The sequence below is a fragment of the Myxozyma melibiosi genome (genome assembly GCF_037950935.1).
Source record: "Myxozyma melibiosi strain Phaff 52-87 chromosome Unknown BZA70scaffold_1, whole genome shotgun sequence".
Taxonomy (NCBI): Eukaryota; Fungi; Ascomycota; class Lipomycetes; order Lipomycetales; family Lipomycetaceae; genus Myxozyma; species Myxozyma melibiosi.
In genome coordinates, this window is record NW_027042915.1 from 2,976,269 (window position 1) to 2,993,291 (window position 17,023).

Here is a 17,023-nt window from a genome sequence, read left to right on the forward strand (position 1 = left end):
ATTATCTCGACTCTTCCTGCGCCGCAGCTCTTCTTCAATTTCACTATTTTACTATTTCGACAGTGAACAATGCGTACAATCTCCAAACTAAGCAATACTCGCAAAACAGAGGTAATAAATAAAAACAAAGCAGATTATATTTATACTCTCTAAACAATCATCTCCATATATAAACCACACTCAGCGCCGCCCCGCACTCGCACCCGCCTGCTCGCCCGCCCCAGCACTAAACCCAGCAAACACCTCCTTCAAATACTTTTCCCACGCCACATTAAGCACACTACCGCTGCCTCCATCACCATCGCCTGCGTCCAAAGCGGTTTGGATCGCGCGCGTAGTGGCCGCCACGCGGCGCTGGAGTTCGCCGGTCTTTTCGATTTCTTGCTTGATTGTGTTGTCTTTTAGCTTGATTGTTAGCGTTGCCGTGAATGCTTTCGCGAGATCGTCGAGGTCTGTAGTACATGCTATTAGTAAAGCTGTCATGAAAGAAAAAAAAGAAAGTGGAAACTCACGAGAGATAATCACGCGGTAATCAAGATGCGCAACTCGTCCGAGCATCAAACAGCTAACAACCTTGATATCATGATCATCCTTCAACCCATCCATCGCCCGCTCAACCGTCTTATCGAGCTTCAAATCGTCCTTTGCGACCTTTGTCCCGAGATCGTCGCCAATCTCCGTGTACGCCAGCAAGATCGCGTAGATCGAGTCGTACGCTGCCTTGCGCACGTCAAGCCCGTCGTCGACCTTGTGCTTGAACGGACCCATCTGGACTTCTCTGATAAGACCCTCCTGCGGCACCGTATTCGCAAACAGCAGCTCAAGCACATGCGCCAGCGTCGTCGCCAGGAAGCTGGGATAATTCCTCGCCACCGCAGCAACAGCAGTCACCACCAACCGGCGATTATCCAGATCCGGATCCTCGAGCAACGCAAAGAAGTCGCCCACCAGCGGACGCAGGTACTCAGACATCTTCGGCACCAGCTCGACCGAGCTCGACTTTGGCTGGCTGAAAATGAACCGCACGGCTGAGATTACGATACTCCGCGTCTGCGCATCGCCGTTCACCAGACGCGACTGCAGATCCGGAATGAACTTCTTGGGCGACATCAGCGCGAGCCGGCCTACGCACTCGCCAATAACCGTCTTCACGCTGTCCTTCTCGTTCGCAGCCGACGCTGTCTCGGACGAGCCCAGGTCCAGTGAAAACAAACTGGTCCAGATCTTGGGCGCGTAGGCCGCGAGCGCGCTCGCCTTTTCGGCGTTCCGGCTGCTCAGCGCTCCGGATTCATCCTCGTTCATAGCGCCGCAGAAGACAGTGACCTCGTTCAACGCAATGACTAGCAATCGCGCGGTGACACTTCCTGGCTCTAGAACAAGCCTTTCGAGAATCACCGGCAAAAACTCAGAAACGTGTCGTGCGGCAACGACACCCAGAGTCTGTGCAGCTGTAACGCGCACCTCGTCGCGCTGGTCAGAAAAGCAACCAAACAGCAAATCAATCGGCACAAGATCAGCAGAACCACTATCGCCCTTCACCGCAACAATCTCGCCCAACACCATCAGCACGCCGCGCACACTATCAGCACTAGCGTCCGGACTGCCAATCACGCTCTTGAGGCGCGGTACTTGCTCCGCCTCCAGGCCGCCAGAGACAATCACGACAGCAAGTGCTTTCGCGCCCATGACTGTCAGCATCAGCTCGCCCTGGTTAAGTCGACTGAAGAGCGTCTTGGCGTGACCGCACTTTGACAAAACGTCAAGAAGCGAGAGCAGTGGCTTCACAGCCGACGCAGAGATTTGCTTCGACACGAGCTCGATCGCCGAATTACAGTTCTCGGTCTGCAGTCCGACGTCGACCCTCGGGACAAGAGTAGCCAAGATCGCGAGCGACGGCGCCAGAAACTGCAGATTCTCCTCCATCAACACTCCCAGCAGGATATTCACAGTCAACACCACAGTCTCGGTCGAGACACTCGCCGCAAATTTCTCAATCACAACCTTGAGAGTCGTAAGCGCAGACATGCGCAGCTCGCGATCCGCCTTCCGCAGCAGCGACGCGAGCTCGCCGGCAACGTTCGTCACCCACTCCTCGCTGAAATCCGCGACAGTGATACTCGGCGCCTCGAAAACTTTCTCAATCGCGCCGATGGCAACCTGTCGCGTGGTCTCGTTCTTGAGCCGGTCAAACAGCATGGCCGAGTCCGTCGCAAACTCTGACGCAGACAAAGAGCCGCGCGCAAGAGTCATCATGCTCACCACGCTCAAGATCGCGTTTTCGCGCACGACCAGATCGATCTCAGATCCTGTAGCTTTTTGAACCGCGACCTCATGAATCTGATCCAGGCACTGCGCAAACGCAGGACTACTACTGCTCTCCAGAGCGAGCGTCTTGACGAGCGCGTTAGCAACAAACAGAGCTTCCGACGCAATCTTGTAGAACTTGTCGTCGGCAGCCGTCAGTACGATCGAAACGAGCTTTGGCAAATACTCCTCGAGCCCGTCGATTCCGCGCGCGCCATGAGCAACTGCAGCGGTCTCGATAAACTTAATGACATCCATTCGCAGCGCAGTCTGCGCCATCGACTGCTCGAGCGCGGGCACAAACGCACCAAACTCAGTCGGCAGGCTCGCGAGAACGGTCATCAACTCCGTGGCAACGGTCAAGCAAGCCTGCTTCGTGCTCAAGTTTGGCGTTTTCTGCAAATGGCGCGCGAGAAGCTTAAACACGCGTCCCGAGAGCTTGGTCAGCCTGACGCGCGGGTCACCGCCAGACTCGGCCGAGGAGTCGTTGCCGTCGACAATCATGTCTTCGACATCATCTATACTGCGCTTCAACGGAAGCGACGGGTTCGGCGAGGACGTGCGCGGGAGGGTGTATCGCGCAGTCTGGCTGACGAGCACCGCAAACGCGCTAATCACTTCGATGCGCACGGTATCCTCGCGCTCAGAGAAGCGCGAGACAAGCAGCTGCGCCACGGATCCGTAGAACTTTGCAAACGCCTCGGGATCCAAAGTCGGAATTAGAGAGGCGAGAAGCTTGGCGGCGCCACGGCGGAGTTTCCAGCTTACGTCGTCGTCGTCGGAAAATTCGTCGCCGTAGTCGTCGTCGAAACTACCGGCGTCGTCATCTTCATTGTCCTCGTCACTCAAGTCGCTAGCATCATCCCCATCAACCATCTCCTCGTCCTCGTCGGCGGCATAGTTGGGGTCGTACTTGATGAATTTAGAGCCGGCGGCCACGACCTCTTCGTTGAACTGCGCCATTTGAAGCGGGCAAAGAACGACGAATGTATCAAGAGCACTGAGAGCCGCCTCTCGTAGATCATCGTCATCAACCTCCAACGCTTTGAAAACGCTAGGCGCCAGCTTTGGCAGATAGGGGCCCAGACGCGCACGATCAGCTCTGCAGAGCGTACCGCAGACTAGCACAAGAATACGAAGTCGATCAGGAGACGCAGAGCTCGCGAACGACGATGTGAGATAGAGCACCATGTTTTCCCACAGCGGCGTTGGCAGGTGTCGCGATAAAGCACCGAGGGCCGAGACCGCGCGCTTGCGCACAAGACCTTTACCAGTCTCGAAGACGCCGATGAGCGCGTTCTGCGTCTCCTCGATCTGAGCCTCGGTGAGCGAGGAGCCGAACCGGTTGACGAGCTCGACTAGGACCTCGACGCTTTCGGTCGAGTTGCGCAGGTTGGGAAGAAGGGTGTGCAGAAGGCGGGCGACGAACATTTTGCCGGTCGAGGCGGTGGCCGGGACGTTGCTGATGATTGTGCGCAGCGCGGTGCTGTTGAGCGAGCGATCCGAGTCGGAGGGGGCCACGGCTGAGAGTCGGTTGAGAATGTTTGCTAGCTGCGTTTCATTGACACGAGAAACTAGAGGCGCAAGACTGAATCACCGGAAGAATAAGTGTTAGCATGAGATCATTACTATCGAGAAGGTAGCGAGACAGGCGGGGGACTCGCAGAAGCTGAGCTGAGAGAGTGGGAAGATCTCGATAGACAAACGCACCATTTCACGGCCAAGTTCTGCACTTCGGCATTGTTATCACTCAAGCTCTTGAGCACACCATCAATGATGCGATTGATTGTGCTGACAGAGTCGTTTGCGAGCGAGACCGTCTTGTTTGCGAGTATTCCATGCAAATCGGAAAGCGACATGAATCGGTAATCCGAGTCCTCGGACGAGAGCTTCTCCAGCAGTGGCTGGATAGCCACCGTGCTTCCTACCGCATACGAAGAAGGCATTCTTGCTGCGAGTCCTCTTCGTGAATTGATCAGATTCAATAAAGTAGGAGAAATGCTGCGAACAATAATACCGGGCCTGGAGTTCGATACAGCAGTAGACTTTGCGAGGGTCAGGGCAAGTTAATGAGGTCACGTGACAGATACTACAGGTGACTACTTTATGTCTGCACGGCGCTGCAAGACGAGGATATAAATGCAGAAGAAAGCTACAGATATCAACAAATGCTCATTATAAAGAACAAATACAGAAACAATACACTGAGCTCCTCGCCGAGCTATTCGCTGCTTCTAAGCTCCATTGCGACGTTGAAGCGATGACGCAGTGCGGCTCAGGTTTATTATTTTTTAAAGTTTGCTTATCCAATTTTTCTCTTTCCATTCGACTTTGGCCTTCTTATCCCCTCTGCTCTCCCATAATACAGCAGGACTTTATCGAAGCAGAACACACGATGGATCCCAACGAGGCCCTGATCAATGACACCGACATAGCAGAGAACGAGGACGAGGCCTATCTGGACCCATCCGCTGCGTTCGACGTGGTCGAGGACGACGCAAACGACGACGGCGATGCGCCAATGTCAGACATCGAAGACGACGACGAGGACGACGCCGGTGAAGGTGGTGCGGACGACGGACCGGGCGAGATCATCGACGAAATAGACATGTCGAATAACTCGACCACCTACTTTGACAAGCACACGGACTCGATCTTCATGGTCGGCGTTCACCCAAAACTGCCGCTCGTCGTAACCGGCGGCGGCGACGATCTAGGATACATCTGGACTTCGCACTCCGTCCCTCCCAAGCTCGTCACCACCCTAACAGGACACACCGACTCTCTTATCGCTGGAGGATTTTCCGCCGATGGCGAGTGGCTCGTCACCGGCGGCATGGACGGCCGAGTGCGCGTGTGGCGGGCGCGGGCGCGGGGGCAGAAGTGGGAGTTTTGGGACGCTGTCGAGGAGGTCGAGGAAGTCACCTGGGTGTCGTTCCATGCTACACTGCCAATTTTCGCGTTTGGCGCCAACGACGGCTCCGCATGGGTGTACTCGCTGTCGCCGAAACTCGAGCTTCTGTGTACGCTGTACGGACATAGCAGCGTTTGCACTGCGGGCGTGTTTGTGCCGCCCGCGCAGGCGCCGGCCGAGGGCGACGAGGAAGAGATCAACCTCATCACGGTTGGCGACGACGGCGTCTTGATCTCATGGAGCGTGCCGTCGGCTGTACAAAACTACAAAATCACACCGGTGCAGTTCCACTACGAGGCGCAGTGGATTAATCTGAGTCTGCATCCGTCGGGCACGTCTGTCGCCGTCGGCTCGGCGGACGGCAAGGTCGCGATCGTGGGCACGCGGACAGGGTCTGTGATTGCGACCGTGGATGTCTTGGGAGCGACGGGAAAGAACGATCTGTCGGAGCCCGATCAGTCGGTCGAGGGCATGGCATGGTGCGAGTCAGTCGGTATCCTTGCCGTCGGCCTCGTCGCCGGCGTGATCTGTCTTTTTGACACGGGATCGTGGCGCGTGCGACGGACGCTCGAGGTCGGCGATGCAGTCACGCGGATCGAGTTTGTCCCAAACTCGTCGGTCCTCGTCAGCTCGTCGATGGATGGATATCTGCGACGATGGGACTGCCGGACAGGCGAGGAACTGTGGAAGGGAACGGGTCACTCGAGTGGAATTTTGGGCTTTGCGCTGGCTGATGGCGGAAACACCATCGTCACCGCCTCGGACGAGGGCGTCTCGCTGGTTTACAAATAGATACATATGTAAGTAATACAATAATCAATCCACATCAGTACACTCAATAGCAAAGGGCAAGAGTTCTTCACGCCAAGCTCCAGCTCAATTAGGAGCAAGTTTTCCGAAGCCCCCGTTTTACCCAGCCGTGCGCTTGGCAGATCCCTTTCTCAAAACAATCTACAAAAGAATGCATAAATAAATTCCATTATTACCTTTTTAGTTCTGTTCACCACACCACAGACACACTCAAACTCCCCTCCCTTTTACATCATGAAGGTTTTAGCAAACAAAAGCAGAAAATAATCACTATGAAACAAAATCGCTATAGAACAATCGCTGGCAAATCCCGCCGAATCTATAATCAAGCCATGAGAAATCTTACAAAACTAAAACTCCGCCTGCAACCGTCACAAACACTACTGCGAGCGAGCCAAGGATAGCCCGCGTGGCTACGCTGCCAGTGGACGCTGATAGGAAGGTATTAGCGGCACCCGCGGAGGCCGTGGAGTCAGATGACGACGAGGACGAAGTCGCGGAGCTATCTGATGCAGTCGTCGAGGAGCCGCTGGCGGTCGCGGTCGAACTAGCCGCCGAGCTGGAAGAACCACTGATGATAATAGAGGCCGTCACCGACGACGTCTTTGTGCTGTCACCCGTCTCGCTAGCTGAAGCCGAGACGACGGCCGACGCGCCCGACCCGGTCGCAGACGCAGAGGCAGGGATTGTGCCGGTGATTGCAACAATGTCGGTGTCAGTCACGTTATACTTTGTCTGCGCCATCGCGATGACGGCGTTGTCGAGATCGTAGACGACATAAGCAGCTCGCAGGAAGGTGTCGCCCAAGATCGAAGTTCCGACGTCGCTGTTGTCCATCATCGAGAGCTGGCATGCCGCCTCGCCCGAGGTGAATGTGATTGCTTCGCCCGCGGTGTCGGTGAGCGGGTAGAAGATGTTGGCGATGGGCACTTTGATTGTGAGGTTTGAAAAGTAAAAGTCAATCGACGCGTCGACGTTCATGACGTCGCAGGTCTGCACGTATCCATCGACATCGCTGCTGTAGACTGCGCCCGTGAGCTTTGCGATCGCAGCCACGATCTCAGAGTCAACGTAGCAGAACGAGGTTCCAGAGTCGAGTAGGACCGCGGTGTCCAGCGAGTCAGAGACCTGAGTCTCTTTGCTATCGCTCGTGTATCCAAAGCCGTCGAGGGTGACGTAGAACTCGGTAGGCGAGGACTCGCCATAGTAAGTGTCTATCGGTAGCGAGACGAGCTCACCAGAGAACTTTGAGCGGTCGATACCGCCAAACAAAACCGAGCCGGTGGAAGCTTCTTGATCGTTGAGCCAGAGAGAATAGGCGCGAGTGGCGATAAACCCCTGGGAGACCAGCAGATCAGGCAGGTTGTTGTATTCGTAGCTTGATCCTTTTGAGGCCACGATGGCCTCGTTTCCAGCGTATCCGATGCCCATGATTCCATCGGTAGCGTTCGCGTCAGTCGCGACGCCGACAGTGAGATTTGTGACGGAGGCACTGCCGATTGTGAAGGTCTCTGTTGCGTAAACACCCTTGGCGTAGGAGTAGTCGCCGTACTGGATGCTAAAGTCGCTAGACACGACGCTGTAGGTCGACGAGTCGTCAGGCTCGAAGATGCCAGAGTCGGCACACGGATCCGAGGACTTTTGGCAGACCTCGTTCTCGCCAGACTGGAACCAGATGTCAGACGAGCCGGTATCGATCTGGAGTCGCAGGCTCTGACCAGGGGTACCGACGGTGACGTTTGCGTAGTAGAGGTAGTAGTCGTTATCGAGCGCCTTCGAGACCGTGCCGTCGACGGCTCTGGTGCGGAGATGGTTCCTCCGGCGCATACGCTCGACTGTGGGCTCGTAGGGAGTCGAGCGTTTGGCGCGGCCGATGTCGAACTGCAGGGTGCCAGCGACCTGGGAAGCCGCAGCCCCAGCAGCGGCGGCGAGGACGGCGGCGGAGAGGAGGGTGTGCTTCATGCTGCGAAAGAGGAAGAGAGAGAGATGTGAGAAAAAGAGGAAGAGGGAGAATGCAGATGAGCAGCAGATATAACAAAGACAACAGCTCGGGTGCTCGATCCCAAAGCGCAGAGGGGCCGAGTTGGGTGTTTGGGGGATGTGCGCAAATATGAAGGCTCACCGAGGCGAAGGAGGCAAATGCTAAAGTTTAGAGTTTTGCACAGAGGTGTGCTCGGTTAAGTTTGTGTTTATTCTGGTACCAAAGCTGCTCTTGAAGCCAGCAGTGAGTGGATCCTTGAGTATTGTTGGTGCTGTTGAGTGTTGTTGGTGGTCGCAGTCGAGTAGTTGGCTGCTTCTGAGTGTTGTTGGCTGTTGTTAGTTGTTGTGAGTTGAGTGTTGTTGTTGTTGTTGTTGTCGCTGCTGCACTGCGCGGTATCCTACTCTCCACAACCCCTCCGCCACTTCTCTTCACGCGTCCCCGACCCTCCTCTTGATCTCTTTAGCTTTGTATTTCTAATATACCGCTAAAGTCAAAACGAAAACATAAAGACTCCATTATACTCCTCAAGCAGCAGAAACCAGACCAATCCAAAACAAACACAAATCCTCAAATACAATGAATCCGAAAATAAATGAATATAAATGAAAATAAATAAATAAACCTCAGCGCGTGGACCGGCGCCTCTCTGCTCTCTGCTACTCCACATCACGGCCTTCGCCCTCGTCCATCACAACCCAGTCGCGTGCCCCCGTCAGTCGCTGCACCGCTCGCCGCACACCATGCTCCGTCGGCTCCAGCACCGCTCGCCTTGCGCCCCGCGGACCTGCTCCTGCTCCTGCCTCTGATTCCGCCAAGCGCTCTGCTGCTTCGGCACCGCTCGTCGTGTGCTCCTGCGTCTCCGCCGCGGCCTTTTCGTCCCAGTAGTCGCCGCGGTCGAAACCCGGAAGAGGCTCGAACGCTGGCGGCTCATCCTCTCCGGCATTTCCTCGGATCTCGGCTAGCATCGATCGACTGTTCATCACGATTTCTGAATTCGCTGATGGTCCACCCACGTCGTACGTCTCTTCATCATCGTCATCGTCATCGTACAACTCGTCATCATCACTGACTTCTCCACCGTATCCAACATTGTGATTGCTGACTTCGCCCCTAACTCCCTCGCCAGGCCTGGCGTTGTTGTTGCCGCTTTCGTTATCGCTGCTCGCACTCCGTAAACCTTGACGGCTCCAAAGCCGTTCGCCCTCCGTTACACTAGTCAGCGTGGAGTTTCCTCCCACAGCTGCAGGAGACCGTCTCAGTACGTCTTCGTGGAAAGTCACGCTCGGTGTTGGCGTGTTTGCTGTCCCTGGCGGCATCGGCGAAGGCCCTCCTGTACTGGGCCCAGTACTCTGCGAACCACCGAGCGCAAACGACTGCGGCGATGGCGCATGGGAGTACATCGACCGCGACAGTCCTCGCTTCAGCGGGTGGATATGTCGAACTCGCGGCTCCTCGCTCGACGTGCTGAATCCAACGTTCGCCGGCGATGGCGTCGTTCCTGGCCGGTTGTTCTCCATATTTATACTCGACCCGCCATTCACGCGATAACTAGTCGCGCTCGTACCCGTCGTCGCTCTCGAGGATGGTCGACCGCCAAAGAAGAACGCCCGGCCAGACTCAATCAGCTCCATCACGCTCGTCGCAAAACTCTCACTGCGACTTCCTTCCCCGCCTTGACCGCCACTGCCATCTCCTCCTGCTGCGTGGTCATGTCGCCGCCGTCGCCGTGATCGTAGTCGTATAGCCAGACTTCTGCCTCCTTCTTTCCGCGCTGCCTCGTCCATCTCTGAAGACGCCCGGCGTCCACCAGCCCCCGCTTCCAGGTCAACATCATCGTACACATCCCCCGCCACTCCGCTCTCCAATATCCGCGGAGAGTGTGAACGCATCGAACTCGCCGGTGCTGAGCCAGTGCCGTGAGCCAATACGCTGTTCCGGCTTCTTCGCCCCGATGTACCTGCTATTTGACTACCAGCCAATGACGCACGACGAGACCCTCCGAAAGCACTCGAGCCTGTTTCACCGTTACCGTTCTCGCCGCCGTTACCGCGTCGGTAATTATAACTGTCGCTATCATTCGCGCCGTCGTCGTTCGATGCCACTCTCCGCCGTCGATCATCGTGCCCATCTGCTCCATCTCCGCCCGGCGGTGGTGGCCGCCGCCGCCGTCTTCGGTTTCGAACTCGACTGTCGCGCGGTGCTCGAGCGCCTCGGCTGGTTCCGGTTTCGAGCATCTCGTCTTCAAACACTTGACGACCAAGAACTCCGGTTTCCTGTTCTTTACTCTCAAGATACTCTATCCGCTCAACCCATTCCCACACCACCACGCTCGCGGCTGCTGCTCCGACCCAGCGAACGAAGTCACCCCAGCCGGAAATGTATTGCCGCGAGATATCGAGAAGAAAGAAGATGATTGGAGTCATGACTGCGACTAGTGACATCACCGCAAGAATGAGGTTGCTGGCATGGTATGCAAATCTTCGCTTGTTGACAGAGTAATATACGACGTAGGCCGAATACAGCACCGATAAGATGACTTGGAATAGGTAGGCGAGAGCCGGGATCGCGTCGCGGAACGAATCGTCGTTGTCTCTTGCTGGGAGGAATGATTTTAGCGACCAGAAAACTGTATCGATAACAATGAGCACCAGTCCCAGCCATTTGATAATCTTCTTCTCTCTATGCCGCGGAAACAGTCTGATCAAAGTCTGAACCTGCGCTAGCCAGAGAAAGACATCAGAGACGACTCGCATGACCTTGAGCGCCAGGCCGTCGTCGATGTAAGACCGCAACTCCTCTGCATCGTCGTAGGAGTTTTCGTACTGTCGCTTGAGGATGTTTGTGATTTCCGCCAAAGCTATCGTAAGCGATATCGCTACTGTTAATGTTGCCAGTTTTTGTAGATATGGTCTCGTCTGCAGCGTTATCACCAAAAGTAAAAACAGGACCCACGACAGCACAGTCGTGCCTGCTACTGTGTATGCAATAGGAATGATTGAGGAATAAAACGGATTGGTGAGCTCATCCGCAGATATAGACGTGACCAACAACGAACTCTGCGAGGTCTCACACGCCGGCGCAAATATCGCACCGGTAGGAACCGTCTGCGTAGTCGACGACGGCAGGAATAACACGCCGGCAGGAATTGTGTATTGAGTGCATCGCGGGGCCCGGGTTGTTGTTGTGGTTGGGTTTCGCCACATATTAGTATCAGAAGGCTCGTCGATCGAGGTATCGATGTCGGAAGCGAGATGAATACGCTATGGACGAACTCGCCGCTATTTGATCAATGTGAGTAAGGGATGCGATAGAGAATGAGAGCAAGCAGCGTAGAAGACGACGGGACGTGTTGGAAAAGACATTCCACCGTCTCCTTGCCTCCTTATCCCGCTAACTCGAGCAAAGACGACTCACCTCTGATATAGCTAAATTGCGCACTTCTGCGTTTCTACTCTCCCCGCAGACTAAATCTCCAGACCAGACCAGATGGATTCCTTATTCGATGAAGATGCCACACACAAAAATAGAAATAATCACAGCCTGCTTCAGGCTGAATTGCCTACTAGTCGAGTGGCTTCGGGAACGAGATATCAGTCGAGGGCGATAGCTGACAGTGCGATGATCGCATAACACGCTTCTTATCGTGGATAACAGTCGGTTGGAGTTGAATGGTGAAAACTGTGTTGATGTGAGGGCCAATAGTCCGTATACCGTAAATCGAATCGAACACAGGATCCTGTGAGTCGTGAAATGTCGAAATCCACCGAGAACAGTTACAGAATCGCGAGCCAGAGTTCAGTGAGCAGCGATGGACTCGTTTTTGGCGGAGAAAGAAAAAGAAAGTTTTTGGTTGCCACCGCGCTGCTTCTCTGCCGTTTTCCCGCATCCAGTCCAGAACGCGGCAGATATAAATCCACGACCGGTCTCGCTCTTTACAGAATGTGTTTGAATGCTTTTACAGGAGGATGGTTAATTACGTAGATATTCGAGCAGCAGATGTGGGTATTGCTGTCGGGCGTGGTTTCGAGGTCGTGAGCACCTTCGCTTGGAACAAATAAATCCCTTTGGCGAAATTCCCGCTCTCTGATATCGACATTACTTCATCAACAGAATCTACTAAAATCACAAAATCAGTATATTCCGAATTGCAAACAGCTATGTGAAGATAATGACGGACTGTTTGCTACTGCGTTTATTTATTTCATGCAATTGGAGACTCCCTCTCAGAATACCATAGCGTCGACGACGCGCGTTGTGCCTGGTGCCTGTGCTCGCCGACCGGGGTTCTAGGCTGTCATTCACAGCAGCAGCCGTGCAAACAAGGCTGATTGTTATTTCCAGCACTCTTTACATGAGAATCATACCTTCATTAGTATCTGAACAGAGCCGTCGTCTGATGTATCACGAGAATAGAGCTACCAGCTACCGAGCAGATTTCCTGCGTTCAAAACGAGGGAATATCGGGGTGCATCTGTGCGTAGAGGCTGCATGCTCAGCATGCTTAGCATTGTATGCCACTGTTTTTAGCGGTCTCGTTCAGTCTCTTTGTGTGCTCCACACGGAACCGATGCATCTGTGTAGCCAGTGGGTATTCATGAACGAGGCTCTAGAGTGCTCTTGGATGTCTGGAACCACGCAGAGGGAGCACATTCGGCGTAAGTGCTGAATTCTTGTGATTTATAGCATTCTCATTGAGCACAGCAAGCTCGATTTGTGTTGGAAGGCTCGGAGCATCAGTTAGCCATGCTTAGTGTAGTTATGGGCACAATCCGGGGAACGCTCTTGTAGCTCGTCAGGCACGCTAGTCCGTCCCTGGGGTAAGTCCTCAATGCCCCTGAAGACTCCGAGATGGTCTTTATCAACTATAACAATAATCCTCAGCATACCCTCCATCCTAGCCGCAGCTTTGCACAGTCTCTGCGTATAATCGCTGATAGGAATTGAGTTTACTATCGATTCTCCGAACAGCAAACGAGCCGAGGATGACAGCCTTGATATAAATTCATATGAAACGCTCGTCGGACTACGGCTCAGAAGGAATTGTCTAGAGCACAGTCCCGAAACGGCTGGATTGAATGAATCGATGAGGATAACAGCATCGCGTGTTGTTGATAAATAGTCGATAAGCATCTGCAAAGCAGTGTACGTCAAAGCCTAACTGAGGGCCGGTAGCAAAGAAACCTTACACCGGTTTGGCATGGCTTGGCCCTCAACCAGACTGTCATCAGCTGTGTCTGTCAGTGCATCCCGCTTGAACGGCTACGCTATCAAGTGCCTGTCATGGACCAGCTCAGGCTGTCACCTCGGGGACTCCGTCGTTGAAGACCTCGACGCTTTCAAGGATCTCGGCTCGGGCCATCTGCACACGGCCACTGACAAGCCTTCTGATTCGCTCGATATGCAGAGCGCTCCACTGGCCAGGTCAGAGTGAGGCCGATAAAGCGCTGGCTCCCCACTCAGCCGCCAGGCGGGTACAATCGCGGTCCCGGTCGATAATATAAGTGCCGGAAGCCAGCCAGCCCCTGAGCCTCTCTTATCATTGCGAACAGACGACGACGAGTCTTCTGACTCTGAATCCTCCCACACGTGCCCGATAGCTGCTGGTATTAAAACCTCTACTCGCCATCAATCAGACAACTCCTTCGGCAGTCTTTGTGGGGGTCCGTTCTAAGCTCTTACGGGTAGGACCGGTTAGGGTTCGCTCCCTTTGCTCGGCTGCATCAGAAAGTGCCCTTCCGCGCGCAGGGTCCACGAGGTCCCGGCGACGTTGTCACCGACCACCGGGGAGAGATTAGCAGTTGGTGCTTGCAGCGGTGGGGTCGCCTGTCATGTCTTGCGTAGCTTCGTGTCGAGCAGACAGCAATTGCTGCTCTCTCCATGGGCTTTGCAGAGCCTATGGCTCATTGATAACTCTGTTTGGACATGACGATGCGTATTCTGACGGTACATGTCTCGACAAGGCTTGACAGCTGCCGGACAGGAGCATTGTCACTTGATCAAAGGGCGCCACACTAATGACCAACCAAGATAAGCTGATAACGGGGTTTACGATCAACACGAGTTTCTTATCAGCCGTGCCCCTTAGACTCATCTACATATGACCTCTCTGACTCCTCCAGGTCCCCTGAGTCCTCGTTCTTGTCGGCAATTGACTGATATTGCTAGTTCAGGCGTTTCCGAGTCATCATAGCATACGATCTTGACCTGACGTAAGTACTCAGTATGAGCTTCTGTCTTGCCGTGCAGGAGATATACATACTAACTCCGCCGTTCAGGATGGATGACATTACAGAGAAGAAGGCCCCGGCCGTTGAGACAACGACGGCTGTAGACCCCACGGCTCTCAATGAGAAACTCGAGACATTCGAGGTCAATCGCGAAAGAGTCATTGAGCATCTCGATCAATCTTCCGACCTCAATGATATTCTCAAGAGCGACGTGCAGCTCGAATTCATCCTCGACAAGATGCAGTACGTCAGTCTTGAAATGGCTCTCGAGATCTTGAAGGAAGCAGAGCAGTACCACCAGGACGATTACAACTTCCCGGAGAGAACGATGAAGAAGATCCAGAATCTAATCAGCGGAGTGGAAGCCAGTGGGCTGGACTATGACACTTTTGAGCTCGACGCTCGTATCGAGGCAACTCTCATGAAGTACTACTCTCCATATCCCGAGGTGCGCGCTGTCGTGAGTCCGATAGACGACCCAACTGCCTATGTTGAGACCCTCCGTGCGTACTTTTTGGGAATTATCTGGTCAGGCGTTGGCAGTTTCATCGTCGAGTTCTTCCAACCTCGTCAGCCGTCGCTCTCGATTGGTACCCCCGTCCTGCAAATTCTCATCTACCCGTGTGGCAAGTTTCTCGCTCAGGTCCTTCCCGATTGGGGCTTCACTCTCTTTGGAACCCGTTACTCGCTCAATCCTGGCCCGTGGTCCTACAAAGAGCAGATGTTTGCGACAATCATGGTAAACTGCGGCGGTGGCTTCTCAAACATCATCAACAACACTCTTGTGCTCAGTCTAGACACCTATTTCGGACAGAAATGGGCAGACTTTGGATTCATGTTTTTGATGAACTTCTCCACATCTTACTTTGGATTCGGAATGGCGGGCATTCTGCGACGAGTATCTGTATACAGTGAAAAGGCAGTCTGGCCTAGTATCATGCCTACTTTGATGCTTAACCGAACTTTGATGCTTCCGGAAGAGAAGCGATCGATCAACGGATGGACGATCTCCAAGTACAAGCTCCTGTGTATTCTCATGGTTGCTTCCTTCCTGTATTACTTTGTCCCCGACTACCTCTTTACTGCTCTATCGACTTTCAACTGGATGACATGGATCGCTCCAAACAATGTGAAGCTCGCCATCATCACTGGTTCCTCTCTTGGCGCGGGTATCAACCCGATCCCTACTTTTGACTGGGCTGTGATTAACTACTCCACTCCCTTGGTCACGCCGTTCTTCTCTCAGATGAACTTCTTTGTCGGAACCCTGTTTGGCGGTCTGTTAATGATTGCGTTGTACTGGAGAAACTACAAGTACACGGGTTACATGCCCATCAACTCGTCCGGCTTGCGGGCAAACGACGGCTCCAGATTCAACGTGTCGCGCGTCCTGACCAACAACAAATTCGACCTCGAAAAGTACAAATCCTACTCCCCTGCCTACTATACTGCCGGCAGTCTGCTGCGCCAGGGCGCCGCGTTCTGCCAGTACACGCTCTCGTTTGTGTTTATCTTCCTGTCTGACTGGAAGATTCTCTGGCAGACATTCAAGGGTATGGTCAAGAACATCAAGAGCTCTGGCAAGACCAGAGATATCGACGATTTCGACGACCCGATGTCTCGTATGATGCGCGTGTATCCTGAGGTGCCCAGTTGGTGGTATCTGGCTGTCCTCGTTGCGTCGCTGGTCATGGGAATCATCTGCTTTGAGGTCTATCCCATTAATGTCGGCGTCTGGATGATTTTTGTTGTCTTCTTCATCTCTGCTGCGCTTCTGATCCCATCGGCAGTTGTCTTTTCCGTGTCTGGATACCAGCTCGTCATGAACGATCTGATGGCAATCATCGGAGGTTACATGGTTCCCGGCGTCGTCGGTGTCATGATGGCCCGATTTTACGGATACAACAACGACGAGCAGGCAGAGACATTCGTTTCTGATCTCAAGCTTGGACACTACGCCAAGCTGCCTCCCCGCGCAGTGTTTAGAGGACAGATGGTGTCGACCATGGTCAACGTGTTGGTCACAAACGGTGCCGTCATGGCGCTCATGAAGACCGTCGATGGCCTTTGCACGCCCACCCAGGCCAACAAATTCGTCTGCCCGAACGAGGGCAGTATGTTTAACTCGGTTACCATGTTTGGCGCTGTCGGCCCCGACCGTGTGCTCAACACGCTCTACCCGGGTCTCAAGTACTGCTTCCTTGTCGGTGCTCTGCTAGGCTTCATCTTCTACGGCCTGCGAACAAAGTTCCCCAAGCAGCTGCGCTACGTTCATCCGGTCGTTATGATGTCGGGTATTAACAATTTCTGGGGATACGGATATAACCTCAGCTACATCATTCCCGGCGTCTACTTCAACTGGTTTTTCATGAACTACATCAAGAGCAGATATCTAGCCTGGTGGACAAAGTACAACTTCATCATCACCTCCGCACTGACTACCGGCACGGCCTTTTCTGCAATCGTCATCTTTGGCGCGCTGGATTATACAAAGACCGAGCTCAACTGGTGGGGTAACACTGTCAGCTCAGCTGGTATCGACGGCACGACGACTGCGCTGTACGAGATCCCAGAGGTGGGATACTTTGGTTTGGCGCCTGGTGAATTCTCGTAGATGTGAGCCCTGGAGGTTTTGATGTTTCAAGTCGTCGCTGCCAGATTTTTAATTTTTAATGGCCAAGTTTAATATGCTGGAGATTTTGAAGTGTGGTATATGATACGTATGTTTTAATTTAGCTAGTTTCTAATCAATTATGATAGTATTTCTCGTAATTCAGAACATGGCTA

At 53.7% G+C, this 17,023-nt stretch overlaps 5 protein-coding genes across 5 annotated transcripts; 2 read left to right on the plus strand and 3 right to left on the minus strand.

Annotated features, from left to right (window-relative positions):
• Nucleotides 1–5: 5 nt before the first annotated feature.
• BZA70DRAFT_273201 (armadillo-type protein) lies at nucleotides 6–4,454 on the minus strand. Its single transcript, XM_064911796.1, has 3 exons — nucleotides 4,015–4,454; nucleotides 513–3,892; nucleotides 6–452 (listed from the first exon to the last, which is right to left on the minus strand). Exons 1-3 carry the CDS (start codon nucleotides 4,248–4,250, stop codon nucleotides 181–183), a joined length of 3,888 nt encoding a protein of 1,295 aa, XP_064771262.1. The 5' UTR covers nucleotides 4,251–4,454; the 3' UTR covers nucleotides 6–180.
• Nucleotides 4,455–4,479: 25 nt separating this feature from the next.
• BZA70DRAFT_273202 (uncharacterized protein) lies at nucleotides 4,480–6,181 on the plus strand. Its single transcript, XM_064911797.1, has one exon. It carries the CDS (start codon nucleotides 4,565–4,567, stop codon nucleotides 6,008–6,010), a length of 1,446 nt encoding a protein of 481 aa, XP_064771263.1. The 5' UTR covers nucleotides 4,480–4,564; the 3' UTR covers nucleotides 6,011–6,181.
• A 189-nt stretch (nucleotides 6,182–6,370) lies between these two features.
• Nucleotides 6,371–7,990, minus strand: BZA70DRAFT_298504 (aspartic peptidase domain-containing protein; the record flags this gene model as incomplete). The annotated part of the gene is made up of 2 exons (XM_064914610.1): nucleotides 6,371–6,534; nucleotides 6,577–7,990. The coding sequence occupies 2 exons, from the start codon at nucleotides 7,988–7,990 to the stop codon at nucleotides 6,371–6,373; spliced, it is 1,578 nt and encodes a 525-aa protein (XP_064771264.1).
• A 417-nt stretch (nucleotides 7,991–8,407) lies between these two features.
• On the minus strand, nucleotides 8,408–11,459 carry BZA70DRAFT_40960 (PalH/RIM21-domain-containing protein). The gene is made up of 3 exons (XM_064915092.1): nucleotides 11,424–11,459; nucleotides 9,093–11,287; nucleotides 8,408–9,029 (listed from the first exon to the last, which is right to left on the minus strand). The coding sequence occupies exons 2-3, from the start codon at nucleotides 11,210–11,212 to the stop codon at nucleotides 8,666–8,668; spliced, it is 2,484 nt and encodes an 827-aa protein (XP_064771265.1). The 5' UTR covers nucleotides 11,213–11,287; nucleotides 11,424–11,459; the 3' UTR covers nucleotides 8,408–8,665.
• A 1,747-nt stretch (nucleotides 11,460–13,206) lies between these two features.
• BZA70DRAFT_308980 (OPT oligopeptide transporter protein-domain-containing protein) lies at nucleotides 13,207–16,957 on the plus strand (the record flags this gene model as incomplete). Its single annotated transcript, XM_064914871.1, has 4 exons — nucleotides 13,207–13,430; nucleotides 13,470–13,669; nucleotides 14,200–14,218; nucleotides 14,285–16,957. The coding sequence occupies 4 exons, from the start codon at nucleotides 13,207–13,209 to the stop codon at nucleotides 16,848–16,850; spliced, it is 3,009 nt and encodes a 1,002-aa protein (XP_064771266.1). The 3' UTR covers nucleotides 16,851–16,957.
• Nucleotides 16,958–17,023: the final 66 nt, after the last annotated feature.

Excerpts from the sequence above, each read along its gene's own strand:
- BZA70DRAFT_40960 (XM_064915092.1), bottom strand. The coding sequence starts at position 11,212 with ATGTGGCGAAACCCAACCACAACAACAACCCGGGCCCCGCGATGCACT. Across the intron at positions 9,030-9,092 it reads GTCAGCAATCACAATGTTGG|GTACGACGTGGGTGGACCAT; the intron begins ATACGGTGGAGA and ends TGATGAAGAGAC.
- BZA70DRAFT_273202 (XM_064911797.1), top strand. The coding sequence starts at position 4,565 with ATGACGCAGTGCGGCTCAGGTTTATTATTTTTTAAAGTTTGCTTATCC.
- BZA70DRAFT_273201 (XM_064911796.1), bottom strand. The coding sequence starts at position 4,250 with ATGCCTTCTTCGTATGCGGTAGGAAGCACGGTGGCTATCCAGCCACTG. Across the intron at positions 3,893-4,014 it reads CAGAACTTGGCCGTGAAATG|TCTTGCGCCTCTAGTTTCTC; the intron begins GTGCGTTTGTCT and ends CCGGTGATTCAG. Across the intron at positions 453-512 it reads TTACCGCGTGATTATCTCTC|ACCTCGACGATCTCGCGAAA; the intron begins GTGAGTTTCCAC and ends CATGTACTACAG.